We start from the raw sequence: 12,762 nt of genomic DNA on the forward strand, positions 1-12,762 counted from the left end.
AATTTGATCTAAAACCTCCAATTCTGGTCTGCCGATTCAATAGCCCATTTGAATTTTTCCCTTAAAGTCTTTGAAAATAGTTTCTCTATGGGAACTTGATACCGTTTGGCAAACATCACGGTCAATCGAGGATCGATGTAGTTAATTTTACTCGTGGTCAAAGCTACCGTCGAGTTGTCGGATTTATCTTTGAATTGCAGCTTCAAATTCGTGATTCGCTCGTCGAGTTTCTCGATCTGAGCTTTGAGTTTTTCGACTGTAGCCGATCCATTGACTTCTACCTTGTTTGACTTCAGCTCGAGCTTGTATTGAGTTTCAAGCTCATCCACAGACTTCAAATGCTTTTTTAGTTCTTGCTCAAGTTCTCGTTTCTCGGAGGATGAGATCGAACCATTTTCTGCGACTTTCTTTGCCTCATCTCTGATCAATTTTTTTTCGTATTTTTCTCTTTCGCGGGTGATAATTTGGGAAATTAGTCGTTGGATGGTATCATCACCTAATTCTTCATCACGTTCGTAAAAAGCAGGATCTTTCTTTTTCAGCTTTGGTTCCAAGTTCAAAATCTGCATCTTGACCCGCCAGCGCTGGAATTTGACTTCTAAAATTTTATCCTCAATCTTACCAACCGATTGCTCATGTGTTTTCGGTACTGTTCTCTGATGATTACAAAGAATGGCAACCTCACGATTCGCTGCATTGAAAGCGACAAACTTCTCGTTCACACTACCGACATTCGGTATCTTATCAAGTTGATCTTGCATAGTTTTTGACGCGTTATAGGTGCGAAAAACTTTGGCCGTCAGGCCAGGCATATAATTTTGTAAATGCTTATTGAGTGTGGGAGGATCCAAACGGTCAAAAATATCATCACCTTCCTTTTTTGGCTGGCGCTTAAACAACTTCAAGTTTTTATACACCTGCGGATCAACTTTCACTTCCTGATAAAAACGTATAGAGTCTTTACCCAAAAAATCGAAAATAACGATGTTCGGAGGCTGAAATCCAATGTGTTCATATCGCAGAGAGCAGCAGCCAACTGTATCTGCTTCATCCTCACCCTTTTCCCCTCCAGCTCTCAGAGCCAACACGTCAATTAGGTACATGGCCGTAGCTCGCTGACGATTAGCCATTTTCTCGTCCTTGAGCTCACGTCGATAATCTGCCCGGATTCTCTCGATATGTTGCTTCAGCTGTCTAGCTTTCTCAAACTTCTTATAGTCGCTCATACCCTTCAAGGAACTGTTCGCAGCCAAAAAGACGTACTTGGTTGCATTATTAATATTTTCCTTCCAAGTAGCTAGCCATGACACAGTGTTATCATGCTTGACTTCTGCCCATTCATGTCCATCTGGAGGCTTTGGAATAGGAACTCCAGCTCCAATATTAATTGTGACTTGTTCAGGCATCACGCGGCACTTTAGTTTACCTGTTTTTGGATGGCTTCCTCGGCCACGGAACAGACCGGGCGGTTCAATGCGAAAATTCCCAACCAGCTCCTTCCTACCATCCAAATAGCAAATTTTATACTCTTCTTCCATTTTGTCCTTTTCCAACTTTATTGCCTTTTTCTCAGCTGTTGTGAGAGCTTTCTTGGCCAGTCGTTTATCTTCAAAATGATTGAACATTTCAGTGAAATCACATTTTTCAAACTGTTCGATCTGTAACGACTGCGAGCTCTTATTAATATAACTTGCAAATTGTAATACGAGTTATGAAAAACTTACCGCTCCACCAGCTTTCTTCAAGACTGAACGGAAATCCGCAAAGAAGTTAGCTTGAAATACAGGGTTTTTCGCATGCTCTGTCTCAATCATTGCACCGAAGAACCCAGCTACCTCCTCAGCTTCAAGAGGCAGATTGACGGGTTTCCCATCGTATTTTAGTTTGACATGTGCGGGCAAAGGCTCATATGGAGGCGGAAACAAAACACCTTTATGCTCTAGCGTGTTCCATTTCACTGTTCCGTCGTTTTGCTCAGCTTCCCACCATTTATATGTCTCGTCTTCATCTTCGTCCAATTCCTCTAATTTTTGTATCTTCACGCCATTGGGTTTTGCTACTGAATTGCTGGTTTCCCTCTTTATAGAAACTTTCTGTGCTACACCATTTGTTTTCACGCCATTTTGTTTCGGTTTCGGTTTTGCCGCTGGAGTCGACGACTCAATCTTGACTGCTTTTGATTTAGCCAGTTTTGGCACTGCCTTGCCCTTCACTTTGTTTGCTTTCGCGACTCCTTTTAAATTTTCTCTTTTGACGCGCTTGTTCTAACCCAGTTAGTATTAATGGATCCCCACACCATTAATGGTGCTCTGAAAATATCAAATATACAAAAATCCTACCAAAGGAATTTCGTCCTCAGATGATGATTCCTCTTTATACGAAACTCGTCTTTTCGTACTAGTCACTAAATGTTAGAATAATTAGCAGGAATTCAATTTGCCATGACTTGGCCAGGATCAAAAAAGTGAAAAAAGAAAAATCAACAGTCGCGTCGACCCCGATCAACACGCGTCGTTAAATCGAGAAATGGAGACTTACGAGCAGCTTTCCTCCGAGAAAGAGGAACATCTTCATCTGAAGAAGACATTTCTAGGATATTAAATAAATTTTAAAGCGTGTGTACTGATGAGTTGGTGTCGAATATACTAGAGAGCCAGCTCCGATCAAAACAGGAAAATGTTATTTAATCTAACAGCTGAGACCCTGATCTGGAACTGGTCTCAAACACGCAAAGACCTACCACGAAATCTCGATCTTAATTTTGTCCCGATGGAGATCTTCGCTGGTCTTCGTCAAGCACAATTCTCTCCTCACCGTCTGAACAGTTCTGTCCCCGTTTGAACTTGGCTAACACTGATGGTTACGAAGTCTGTCGTCGCGCTCAGGTTTTTATACAAACATCACCGAATCGTTTTACAGTTATGCCGCTATTGAGCAGGCTTGATTTATCCAGGTCGGTCAGTAGAGAACACACTTCTTTCAAGCGAGTGCCAGGTCTCGATTATTCGACCGCTAAATAACGAAATATAGATTTTGTATGCGCTGAGGGTTAGTCAGATCAGTTTGGCCTCTATATTACCGCAAATATTTAGGTACCGAATTTGTTGCTCATCTCTGAGTTCAAAGTTTGTGCCTCATAATTCTTACATGCAAGGACAAAGGACACTCAAGAATCATTTTCTAAACTCAAATCCAGTGACATCTAAAACTAATTCACGCCATAATATAATATAAAAATAAATCATATATTAAGCTCAACAAAGCATGATATACTATGTCTCTGTGATTCAACGTATATACATCCACACATATAAAACAAATCAAATCAGTAATAGAATCAACTTTAAACCTCAAAATTCGTTGGAATAATAGCAAGACAAAAATTAATGCTCCATAAATGCCAAACAGAAAAAAAAGAAATTAGGGACGTGAATAAAGATATACATACAATGACAATCGTCAGCAAGAGATACAACCTTTGTATTATTACTTTTCCCTTTTGCAAATATCAATGATTCGTGGTTTATCAGTGACAAAATTACTCTGTTTCATAGTAATTTGTACGGTTTCCTAGATATAAATTTATAGAGCCCGGGATCTAATCTCTTCTAGTCGAGGAAAGATTGAACTGCCCATTTTCTTGATCGAAGAGTCGTCCGTCGTCGACGAATAATGTGCTACGCTCTGAATCACAGAGTCCAGCATTTGTCGATTATCTAATAACCATTAGTATCGTATCAGACTAAAATAAAATCAAATTCATGACGTACCCCGGCTTACCAACACAGAACCCATGCCATTATTAAGCAAATTCAGCATAAAACTAAGATAAGCTTTTTTCATATCTGTTTGTCGGATCTCCTCATCCGTTGATCCATTTGCTGAGATACTCAAAGAATAGTAAATACGAGTTAGAAGAGGCCCTAGCAAACTATTAACCATGTCGAACATGCCAGGCTGATCCTATCCAATATTAAAACCATTTAGTTCATACGAAATCAGCGTATCATACCTTAAAGTTATGTACTAATTGACCCAAGAAACTCATGAAATCAATCAACTCAGATGTACTGCTCTCCACAAGGAGCCGGGATACTAGTGTAGGAATTTCTGGAAGAATATGATATTCTAAAATTGGTACCATTCGAGCAAACGCAAAACGACTAGCCTCTCGGACAATATCTAATCTTGACAAGGTTTCCAAAGTTACGAGTATTGCCCGTCCAGCGAGAAGAAATTGTTCTCGGACCTGTTCATTAACAGTCTTTCCTCCATCAGCTACACCACGAGCAAACGTTCCCAACGCCATAATGTCATGATGAACTTGAAGTGCTGAGAGCGGATCTTCGAGCGCTCGAGGCAAATTCCGCTCCATATCGGCAAATATGGGGTTCAGGATATTCTTATACATCAGTAAATTTTGTAGTTCACAACGTTGATATTACAAACCTTTAGTAGCACGAGCTGCTTTTCATCTGATACCGCGTCGATAGAGATGAGAAGACCGGAAACTTCGAACAAATATAACCGTCCTTCAAAATTAGAACTCCCACTGTCCGTAGAAACATCTGAATCGTTGTCATTAGACTGGGGAATCTCAGCCGTGATCACTAGAAGATCGCTGATTGCAGTTAGAGCAGTCTCGGAAATATCGCCGATCAATAATTTGTTAAGCTTTATAAACCTGTAGAATAAAAACCAAGACCGTAATTGGACATGTAAAAATGAGCTATGGATACCGACTGCAGAGACAAAAGTATTTAAAATTTGAGGAATGAGCTGTGGATTAGAGTCCAAAAATTTGGTCGGCTTAACTATTAATTCTAAATAAAATAGGTTGATAGCTGGATGATTGAGCGAGAGAATGTTAGAACTAATCATCTTCAAAAGCATCGTATTCAAAATCTCAACAGCCTTGGTCGCAGGATTGCTCTTAGATGGCATTGCAGAGGCATTCCGAAGCCCATCAATAAATGCATTCAGTTCATATAGACCAAGTTCAATTTCGCGCCAATCTCTTTTTGTACCATCTAGAGAGTCAAGCACAACTCCTGAAACCGTGTCCATAAATAAATCCACATCAATGGCAGCAATTGCGTCTTGGAACAAACGCAAACGACTTCGGATCTCCAAAAACTCTGCCTCGGACTCGTCAGAGCCATTTTGAAAGTCCATTGTTTCATCATACTTTAGTTTAAGAACAACAGTTTTCAATATAGAGGTCAAAAGAGCCAATCGATCAGGTGTCAAGAAATTATTTCGCTTCTTCTCCTTCCGCAGAAATGAGAGATATTCAGAAATTGCAGGAAAAACTTCCGAAGCGGTATCATCATATTCGTTTCCAAGAAACGAAATAGAAAATGGTAGTATTTGTTGACATAAATGACTAGCAGTTTCGCGAACACCAGTATTGGTCTGATCATCCTGGATCTTGACAAGGTCTAGACTAACAGCATTTGATAGCCTTGCGACCTTCTCGTCAAATTCAAGATCTCTACCAACAGGAAGTTGACTAATCACTTCTGGAAGATTAAATAATGAAATAAGTTGAAGCTTATCCACAGGCTTCATTTTTTTGCTCACAATCTCAGTCAAAGTATCGCAAGCGCTTTTTCGTAATGGCTCATTACCCAAGCTAGAAAAAATAATGTTCATATATTCTGGAGTGACAATAAGTGAAATATCAATCCATGCTGGAATTTGTTAATACAATAGCGAAGAATGGAAAAAGAAAAAGACTCACAAATCCAAGATCCAATAACTTTTAAGCAACTTTCATTAATCACTAACCCGTCTTCACGAGAGCCCCATCGTAATAAGATTTCCCGCCAAATATTTGTAAGTTTTGTCATATCCCTGGCGCGGATGGCATCCTTAAGTGCGATACCTCTCTGAGCAGTTCCTTCCGAGCGTCGTATAAGGGTATCAGCAATTTCTTCATGTTGAGAATTTAACACGCGAAGAAAGAATAGTAGTCCGCGAGAATTGGATAATAAAGGTCCATCAATAGAAGAGAGCGCGAGTATATCATCGTAGAAAGAGGGCCATGATTGTAAATAAGTGAGAGCAAAGAGATAAGTCACTGTTTGCGACAATTTGTTTTCCATATCTTGTCTGGTTAGATTGCGATCCTGTAACGGTTAACAAATAACATACAAGGGGCGTCTGAATCTCCAGTAATTTGTGGATTAAACTCTCGCTGGAGGTACGAAAGAAGTACTCCCTTGATATAGTTCAACGCATTATGATCTAGTAAATCTTCATTCCCGTTCAATCTATCAAAGTTCCACATTAGTGTCAAGGCTAAAAAGGTGGTTACAGAACTGAACAAACCTCTTGACAAGAGCATCGTCGACCACTTGGAGGGCAAAAAATCGAACTGAAGTAGATCTATACAGATAAGCAACCCATCTCGAAAGATATTATACAAATTCAAGAGTACTTACCGTTTAGGCTGGCTAACAAAAAGAGCTATACAGATTTGCCAACCGTTTGGCGAATCCTTGATCTGATTGCAAAAGGAAATGGCCTAGCCAAGGTATTGTTATTAGAATGCACTTTACTTAAACACTTACGTTAGATACAGTAGTGCACATACCTGTTGCTTCAAATTATAATCCGCATTACTATTCAAGGCTATCTCCACAGCTTGCTCGAGCTGCTCTTCCATTGCTGGGAAAAAACAGGGAAGCTTGCAGTTTGATGATTGGTTCTGGTCTGCCTAAGCGCACTCGAGTCTCAAAGCTTCCTGAACCAATCCCTCGTCCACTAACCAGTTAGACCGTCTCGCTATACCGTCAATGTCTTTTTTCAATCAAAATCAGCTTTCAGACACGATCCCTGCCTTCTGATCTTGATCATATGCACTGCGCTTCGAGGCCGAGAAATTGCAATAAATTATGGACGCCGGGTAACAGATGCTAATATCAAGCTCGCTCTATACAACTCGCGTTATGCTACCAGCAAATTAAGATAACAAAATTTTTGATGAAATTAAATACTGATTAGAATTAAAAATGTAATAGATTAGGGATGAGAACATAAAAACTAAAAAACTCAAATAAAGATCGTTCGGTCAAGTATTGTTACCAGTAATGAGGGGCAAATTTTTAGCAAGAAGTCACAATGTTAGGGTGACAGCTCAAGAGATTGCTTGCTATTGGCAACAGAAGACGACGAAGTAGGGGTAGGTGATAAATTCAAGGGCGATCCCGCTACTTGAGAAAGTATTGGAGATACAGGAGGAACAGAAATGCCAATCTTAGCAGCGGTGGATGATACTAAACCTTCATTGAAAATAGCCATAGACTGCCAGAGATAATCTGTTCGGTGTTTAATATCACTTATTCCTTTTTCCATTTTTGTAATTGCACTAGAAAATTCTGCTTGAATAGCATCACGGCGACGAGCGAGCTCCTCCCGTTCAGACTTTCGACGGGAAAATTCACGCTCCCAAACCTCATTCCGTTCTTGATCTGTACGGTGAAACTCGGCCAATAACTTGCGTTGACGCGTACTGAGCTTTTCCTTTTTGGTATTAATCGTATTTTCTTCTGCAATCAGAGACTTTTCTTTCGCATGAAATCGCCTTTTCTGTTCATCAAAAATTGCTTCGTCATCATTTGATAGATTCATTCTTGCTTGCCATTCTTGTCGGCGCTCTTCAACACCCACCAATATTGACTTTTCTGTCTGGGTCAGCTTTCCTACACGATCCTGGAGATTTTCCGTGTCTTCCTCGATTCGACGGACTAATTCGCGCAGTGCCAAAACGCGGCGCCAGGCTCGCTCCTCTCCGCGATCGCCAGTTCCCAACCGAGTTTTCAAAGAATCGATTTCAGATCGTAGAGTAGCAACATGTTTAGAATGCTCGCGACGAACTCTCTTAAGCTTTAACTTTTCCTCTGTGAGTGTTTCATTTGTAGTGCATAGGGTATCGAGCAAAGTGGTCACTGGAGAAAGCGGACGAGAAGGCTGCTGAACATGAGAAGCGATATTGGAAGCTGGTCTTCGGTCAGCGCTATCTCTCAAAATTAAGCACAAATTACTTACAATCCTTTGGAGATGTACAGATATTTGTACGACAAATCGTAACTTGACGGCCAGACTTGAATGTCTTGCTGATCTCTACTTCATACTCGGTTACAGGAGTCAATCCGGAAACCACAAGAAGAGACTCATGCAAGGACTCATCTTCACTTAGTAAAGGGGTGTCTGCAGAACAATCAGTAGTCGCCGATTCGTTAACACTATCTTCTAATCTCTGGACCGTTGGGTCCCGAGGAGTTTCCCCTGTAGACGAATTGTGGAGCCGTGGGACGATAGTTTGAACAGACACTTCTGGCCATAGAATGCCATTAACCCGAACTGAGATACTGTTGTAAAGTAACGCGGTTGAGGCATGAGTCTGAGAACCTGGAGGACACTGTGAATTATCAGAATGCGAAAAAATAGAGGGAACTAGAGGTAGGATTGATGAATGCTCTTGAGCTTCATTGTTGCAGCTTGCAGCAGTGGTTTGTGGGCTATTCACAGGTAAATAGTTATCTCCTGGAATCACCTCAAAGGCTACTTCACTTTCTAAAATATATCTAACGCAACAGAAAAGTGCAGGCTCTTCAGCTGTGGGCTTATAGCCTAACCCACTAGCAACTGAATCATCAGAAATCAAAGAAGAAAGCAATGACTGAGAAGAGAGTTCGGGACCCGAGCCACGTTCTGATGGACGGCTCGAAGTAGATGACAGCTGAGGATCAACAAATGACTGACTGGATTCGCGAGAAGCTAGTACAAGAGTGTTTGCAAGCGCTGACCATAGAGATTGCTGATGAAAACGATTACTACTCCCTGACTTCTTCTTCTTCTTCGAAGTAGAACTTGAGTTTGAATGACTGGTAACAGCAGTCGAAGTAGAGGGAGGCGTCTGGGCAATGCTGGAATATGTAGCAGCTTCACAATCGACTCCGTAACCATCACCGATCAAACCAGGAGAAGATGAAGCTGGTGGAAGCGAAATCAGCCTATTTTCATTTTCCAAAAACATTCTTCTTATTGAATGTGTGATGCTCTGTCCAACAATATGAATAGCTATAGCCTGACTAATCCACCCTGCAGATCCATACAACAAATCCCACGTATGCGGAATCACTGAACGATTTTCTAGATAGAAGTCCGACTCCAAGCTGAACGAATCATCAGGTATCATTGGAGATGGTGACATAGAACTTGGAGCAAATGCTTCACCGCGGAATAAGATAAATGATTGTCGAAATAAGCGCGCAATTTGAAGAACTGATGTACAATAGAGAGCTGTCTTTAGACCACCACCTCCCAGAGAAGAGGCAATGACAGCGGATCCTAAATCCACCATAATAGTCCGCATTCTAGGGAGAAAGAAGATAGAAACTATGGCAACGGAGACATCTGCAAACAATACAGTGAGTAAACTGGGGGAGGCGGGGGTGGCATGCGTCAGCGCAATGATCAGGGAAGAGCTGGAAGAAAACGGAGCAAAGTTGAGACAAGCAAATAGAAAATGAACTAAGGAGACGACAAGCTTTGGAAACTGAATAATAAGAACAAATATAGTCAGAGAATCGAGAAGTGGATGTGGAGGGAGAATTGAACGTTGATAGAGAGCGGATCTCATCGATGGGGAAGGGGATGACAACTGTCCACTTTGCTGATGATCCGAACAGAATGATGCAGACTTTCGCAGGGGGCTTCGCGAAAACGATGGATCTATTGATTCACCACCTCGAGGGGAGGGTGAATTAGAGGAAGCAGCAGTTGGGGCCATATCAGGAGAAATAGGAGAGCTGCGCAAAATGGATCCAGGTCTTGTGGGTGTGGTAGGCATCGTAGAAGAACTCTGCATTTGCGTGGGCCCCTGACTCGTTTGACCTGAAGAAAGCGACTGGGTTGACGCAGAGGTTTTTCGCAAAGTTTCAGTCCTCAGATCGCCACCATGGTGATCCCCTTGCTGCTGCTGTTGTTGATGCTGGAGCTGTTGCTGTAGTTGGGAGCCTGACGGTGCAGTCAACGACGAAGAGGAACTACTAGCGGATCCTGCAGCCAGAGCACCAAGATTAGCACGTCTGGCAGCAGAACCGCGAGCCATGGCAGATCAAAGACTGCACGAGGCAGAGAAGAGGACGGGCTGGGCCGACGTGAATAACTAGAATGGAAGGAGAAAATTCAGTCACAAACAAACAATGAGGGTTATTTGCAGGTTTTGCGAGACGCAGTGATAGATTAGAGCTGAACAGCCAAGAAGGAGTGAAAATATAATGAAGATAAAATTTGGTACAAAGACAGCAAAAAAATACTGGTGGCCGGCAACAAGCAGGAATTTGGTAAAAAACACACAACTAGTTTTTTGTTCTCACGATGGTTGAGATGAGCTCGTATTGTGAAAAAGAACGGCAGGGCCCGGAAGCCGCTTTGCCTGGCAACGGGAGGGTAACAAACCCCAAAGAGATGGGAGAGAGAACTTCCGGGGAATAATATGCTTCTAGAGGCGTCAGAATTTTTGCAATTTTTCCAGTGTTAACAAATTTCTGCTACAGTTCGTTGTCGATAGGTAGTTATTGCAGGCTCATAATGCGCATGGCTCTGACTTTTGCTGGGCGCACTCGCTTGAGCTGTATGCAGCAGGGTAGAGTTCGCCAATTGCGTAACAGCGCAGCCGTACAGGCTTTCGTCCTGGACATTCCTGCCCATATTGAACAAAGACGACACGCCAGAGGAGGGGAAAATCCGTGGTTACTTCAACAACAGACTAAAAATCTCGGCAGTAATCGACCAAAGAAAAAGTTGCATTTTGGAGAGACAACGCCCATGGTCCCCTACAATTTCGATTGTCTCGTCCAGCTGTCTGACGGTTCAACATTCACTCGTCGCTCACCTTATCCCCGTCTAGAATGGCGCTATTTAAACGATCTGCGAACTTCTCCTCTTTGGAACCCTACTATTGATGAGTTTGCAGCTGCTCAAGCTGATTCTGGTGGACGAATCGCTCGATTTTCGAAGAAATTTGGTGGCTCAGATGAAGGAGACGAGTCAGTGTTTTCAGGAGATATGGACGAGTTTTTTGGAGAAGTCGAAGTTCAGGCATCGCATAACGTTAGAGTTCGCCAAAAGAAGAGAAGAAAAGGCAAAAATGCTGATAGTGGCAGTGATTACTAAACCAGCGTGGCATTTGCGGAATGCAGACTTTGTACATAGGAATTCTTGATATTTTTGTTGTATACATTATAATACAATCTATTTATACTATTTGCAAAACAAAAGAATTTTTATTCCCGACCATAAGCTTGATGCAGCTATTTCATTTGATTTGAGTCTCAGGCATTCGATGCCTTAGATCGTGTTTTAGAACTCGCTTGGTCTCTTCTGCAGATACTGGAAATACTCGAAGAAATTGGCGCTTATAATAGACAAGAGCAGGGCTATTATCGTCCAAACTTGATATATCATTAATAGAACTGTCGAAATCAATCCTTTCGACCTCTCCTACCCATATTTCATGGTCTCTCACTACGAAGTGTTGGACAGCAGCACAGTCAATTCTTGCAAAAGCTAGTGATTCGGGTTTTCTCTTATCGACTCTCAGCACGTCGTAGGAACTGGATAAGGAAGTATCGACATGTGTATGGTTGAGCATATGAGTATGATAAGGCTCCGGAGAAACCGGGAATGAGTCTAAACCGATCACTTCAGTCTCATCAGAATCTTGAACATGAGGCAGCCCTTGCGTTTTGGGAGCTCGACCAGCAGAGGCAGCACCACCTGCGAAATTTCGTGCAATATTTTCCGCACCCTCAGATCCAGAGAGAAAATTCACGCTAAATCTGCCACTGGCATGGATCAATTGTGAGGTTGATGAAGGCAGCTTGAGATTGAATGTCACCAGCGGAAAACCTGAGCCAGCTACTGAGAGCGAGGTGACCGAAGAGACAGTAGCAGCATGGAAATCAGTCGTGGAAGCAGCAGTAATCACAGCCAATGGTGCAGCATGTCGGGACATAAGATATTTGTAGCGAGTAACAAACTCTTCAGAGGATGTATTCTCACGTGTATGAATACAGTGAATTCGGAATGACAGCGTCAAAACACTCTCCAGACGAGAAAAATTAAAGCAGGGTCGCCATACACGAATACTACCAGCAAATACAAACATACAGAAGTTTTGCGGATTATGCAACTTATCTCGGCATCAATTATGTTGACTACAGATTCTGGATCTGAAATTAATAAATTGTAACGATAAATTGTAACAGCGCCATTGTAGTACACGTGATTACAAAGTAGAATCAGACAGAGAAGACTCGATATCTGCAAATGGCAGTAATCTTTCTGATTTTAGGTAAAATTATGAAACTCAGGAAAAGATTGAGATTCTCTTTAATTAGCAAGTGGAGCCGTAGCAACTTAGAATTATCTAACCCACGATCAGTTCACTATGTGCCGTATTAAACATTGGAGCGCCCATATAAAGCAACTTTCTTACGCAGCTACTTAATACAAATAGTTCTGATATATTAACTATATCCTCGTATCTAGATCAGCCACTCTTCATTCACTACTTTGTCTCCATCGCGGACTGGATTTCTTACGAATTCCAGGACGATCTCGAGACTTCTGTCGCTTCATAACCGCAGCAGCACTTTGCACTTACGTCCGCTAGAACAGACACGTGACTCAAGCCGCAACACTAATGGAAGGCCAAAGAACAACGACAGAGAATTCCGTGGGTTTTTA

At 41.9% G+C, this 12,762-nt stretch overlaps 5 protein-coding genes across 5 annotated transcripts; 1 reads left to right on the forward strand and 4 right to left on the reverse strand.

Annotated features, from left to right (window-relative positions):
- Nucleotides 1-8: 8 nt before the first annotated feature.
- V1516DRAFT_661662 (uncharacterized protein) lies at nt 9-2,587 on the reverse strand (the record flags this gene model as incomplete). Its single annotated transcript, XM_066920381.1, has 4 exons — nt 9-1,667; nt 1,725-2,264; nt 2,340-2,404; nt 2,539-2,587. 4 exons carry the CDS (start codon nt 2,585-2,587, stop codon nt 9-11), a joined length of 2,313 nt encoding a protein of 770 aa, XP_066779767.1.
- A 639-nt stretch (nt 2,588-3,226) lies between these two features.
- On the reverse strand, nt 3,227-6,980 carry V1516DRAFT_668023 (armadillo-type protein). The gene is made up of 9 exons (XM_066920936.1): nt 6,599-6,980; nt 6,447-6,529; nt 6,334-6,390; nt 6,157-6,275; nt 5,744-6,109; nt 4,450-5,693; nt 4,013-4,402; nt 3,771-3,963; nt 3,227-3,716 (listed from the first exon to the last, which is right to left on the reverse strand). The coding sequence occupies exons 1-9, from the start codon at nt 6,668-6,670 to the stop codon at nt 3,583-3,585; spliced, it is 2,658 nt and encodes an 885-aa protein (XP_066779768.1). The 5' UTR covers nt 6,671-6,980; the 3' UTR covers nt 3,227-3,582.
- V1516DRAFT_668026 (uncharacterized protein) lies at nt 6,981-10,401 on the reverse strand. Its single transcript, XM_066920937.1, has 2 exons — nt 8,053-10,401; nt 6,981-8,003 (listed from the first exon to the last, which is right to left on the reverse strand). The coding sequence occupies exons 1-2, from the start codon at nt 10,118-10,120 to the stop codon at nt 7,129-7,131; spliced, it is 2,943 nt and encodes a 980-aa protein (XP_066779769.1). The 5' UTR covers nt 10,121-10,401; the 3' UTR covers nt 6,981-7,128.
- A 35-nt stretch (nt 10,402-10,436) lies between these two features.
- Nucleotides 10,437-11,286, forward strand: V1516DRAFT_668028 (mitochondrial 54S ribosomal protein bL31m). Its single transcript, XM_066920938.1, has one exon. The coding sequence runs from the start codon at nt 10,603-10,605 to the stop codon at nt 11,185-11,187; it is 585 nt and encodes a 194-aa protein (XP_066779770.1). The 5' UTR covers nt 10,437-10,602; the 3' UTR covers nt 11,188-11,286.
- A 43-nt stretch (nt 11,287-11,329) lies between these two features.
- Nucleotides 11,330-12,181, reverse strand: V1516DRAFT_694039 (flavin reductase like domain-containing protein; the record flags this gene model as incomplete). Its single annotated transcript, XM_066923921.1, has 2 exons — nt 11,330-12,118; nt 12,155-12,181. 2 exons carry the CDS (start codon nt 12,179-12,181, stop codon nt 11,330-11,332), a joined length of 816 nt encoding a protein of 271 aa, XP_066779771.1.
- Nucleotides 12,182-12,762: the final 581 nt, after the last annotated feature.

Source organism: Lipomyces oligophaga, assembly GCF_038497815.1.
Source record: "Lipomyces oligophaga strain CBS 7107 unplaced genomic scaffold V1516scaffold_1, whole genome shotgun sequence".
NCBI lineage: Eukaryota > Fungi > Ascomycota > Lipomycetes > Lipomycetales > Lipomycetaceae > Lipomyces > [Lipomyces] oligophaga.

Coding starts and splice junctions, on each gene's coding strand:
- V1516DRAFT_668028 (XM_066920938.1), top strand. CDS start 10,603: ATGCGCATGGCTCTGACTTTTGCTGGGCGCACTCGCTTGAGCTGTATG.
- V1516DRAFT_668023 (XM_066920936.1), bottom strand. CDS start 6,670: ATGGAAGAGCAGCTCGAGCAAGCTGTGGAGATAGCCTTGAATAGTAAT. Junction 3,964..4,012: donor AATTAGTACATAACTTTAAG/GTATGATACGCT, acceptor AATATTGGATAG/GATCAGCCTGGCATGTTCGA. Junction 3,717..3,770: donor TTCTGTGTTGGTAAGCCGGG/GTACGTCATGAA, acceptor AATGGTTATTAG/ATAATCGACAAATGCTGGAC.
- V1516DRAFT_668026 (XM_066920937.1), bottom strand. CDS start 10,120: ATGGCTCGCGGTTCTGCTGCCAGACGTGCTAATCTTGGTGCTCTGGCT. Junction 8,004..8,052: donor CTGTACATCTCCAAAGGATT/GTAAGTAATTTG, acceptor ACCGAAGACCAG/CTTCCAATATCGCTTCTCAT.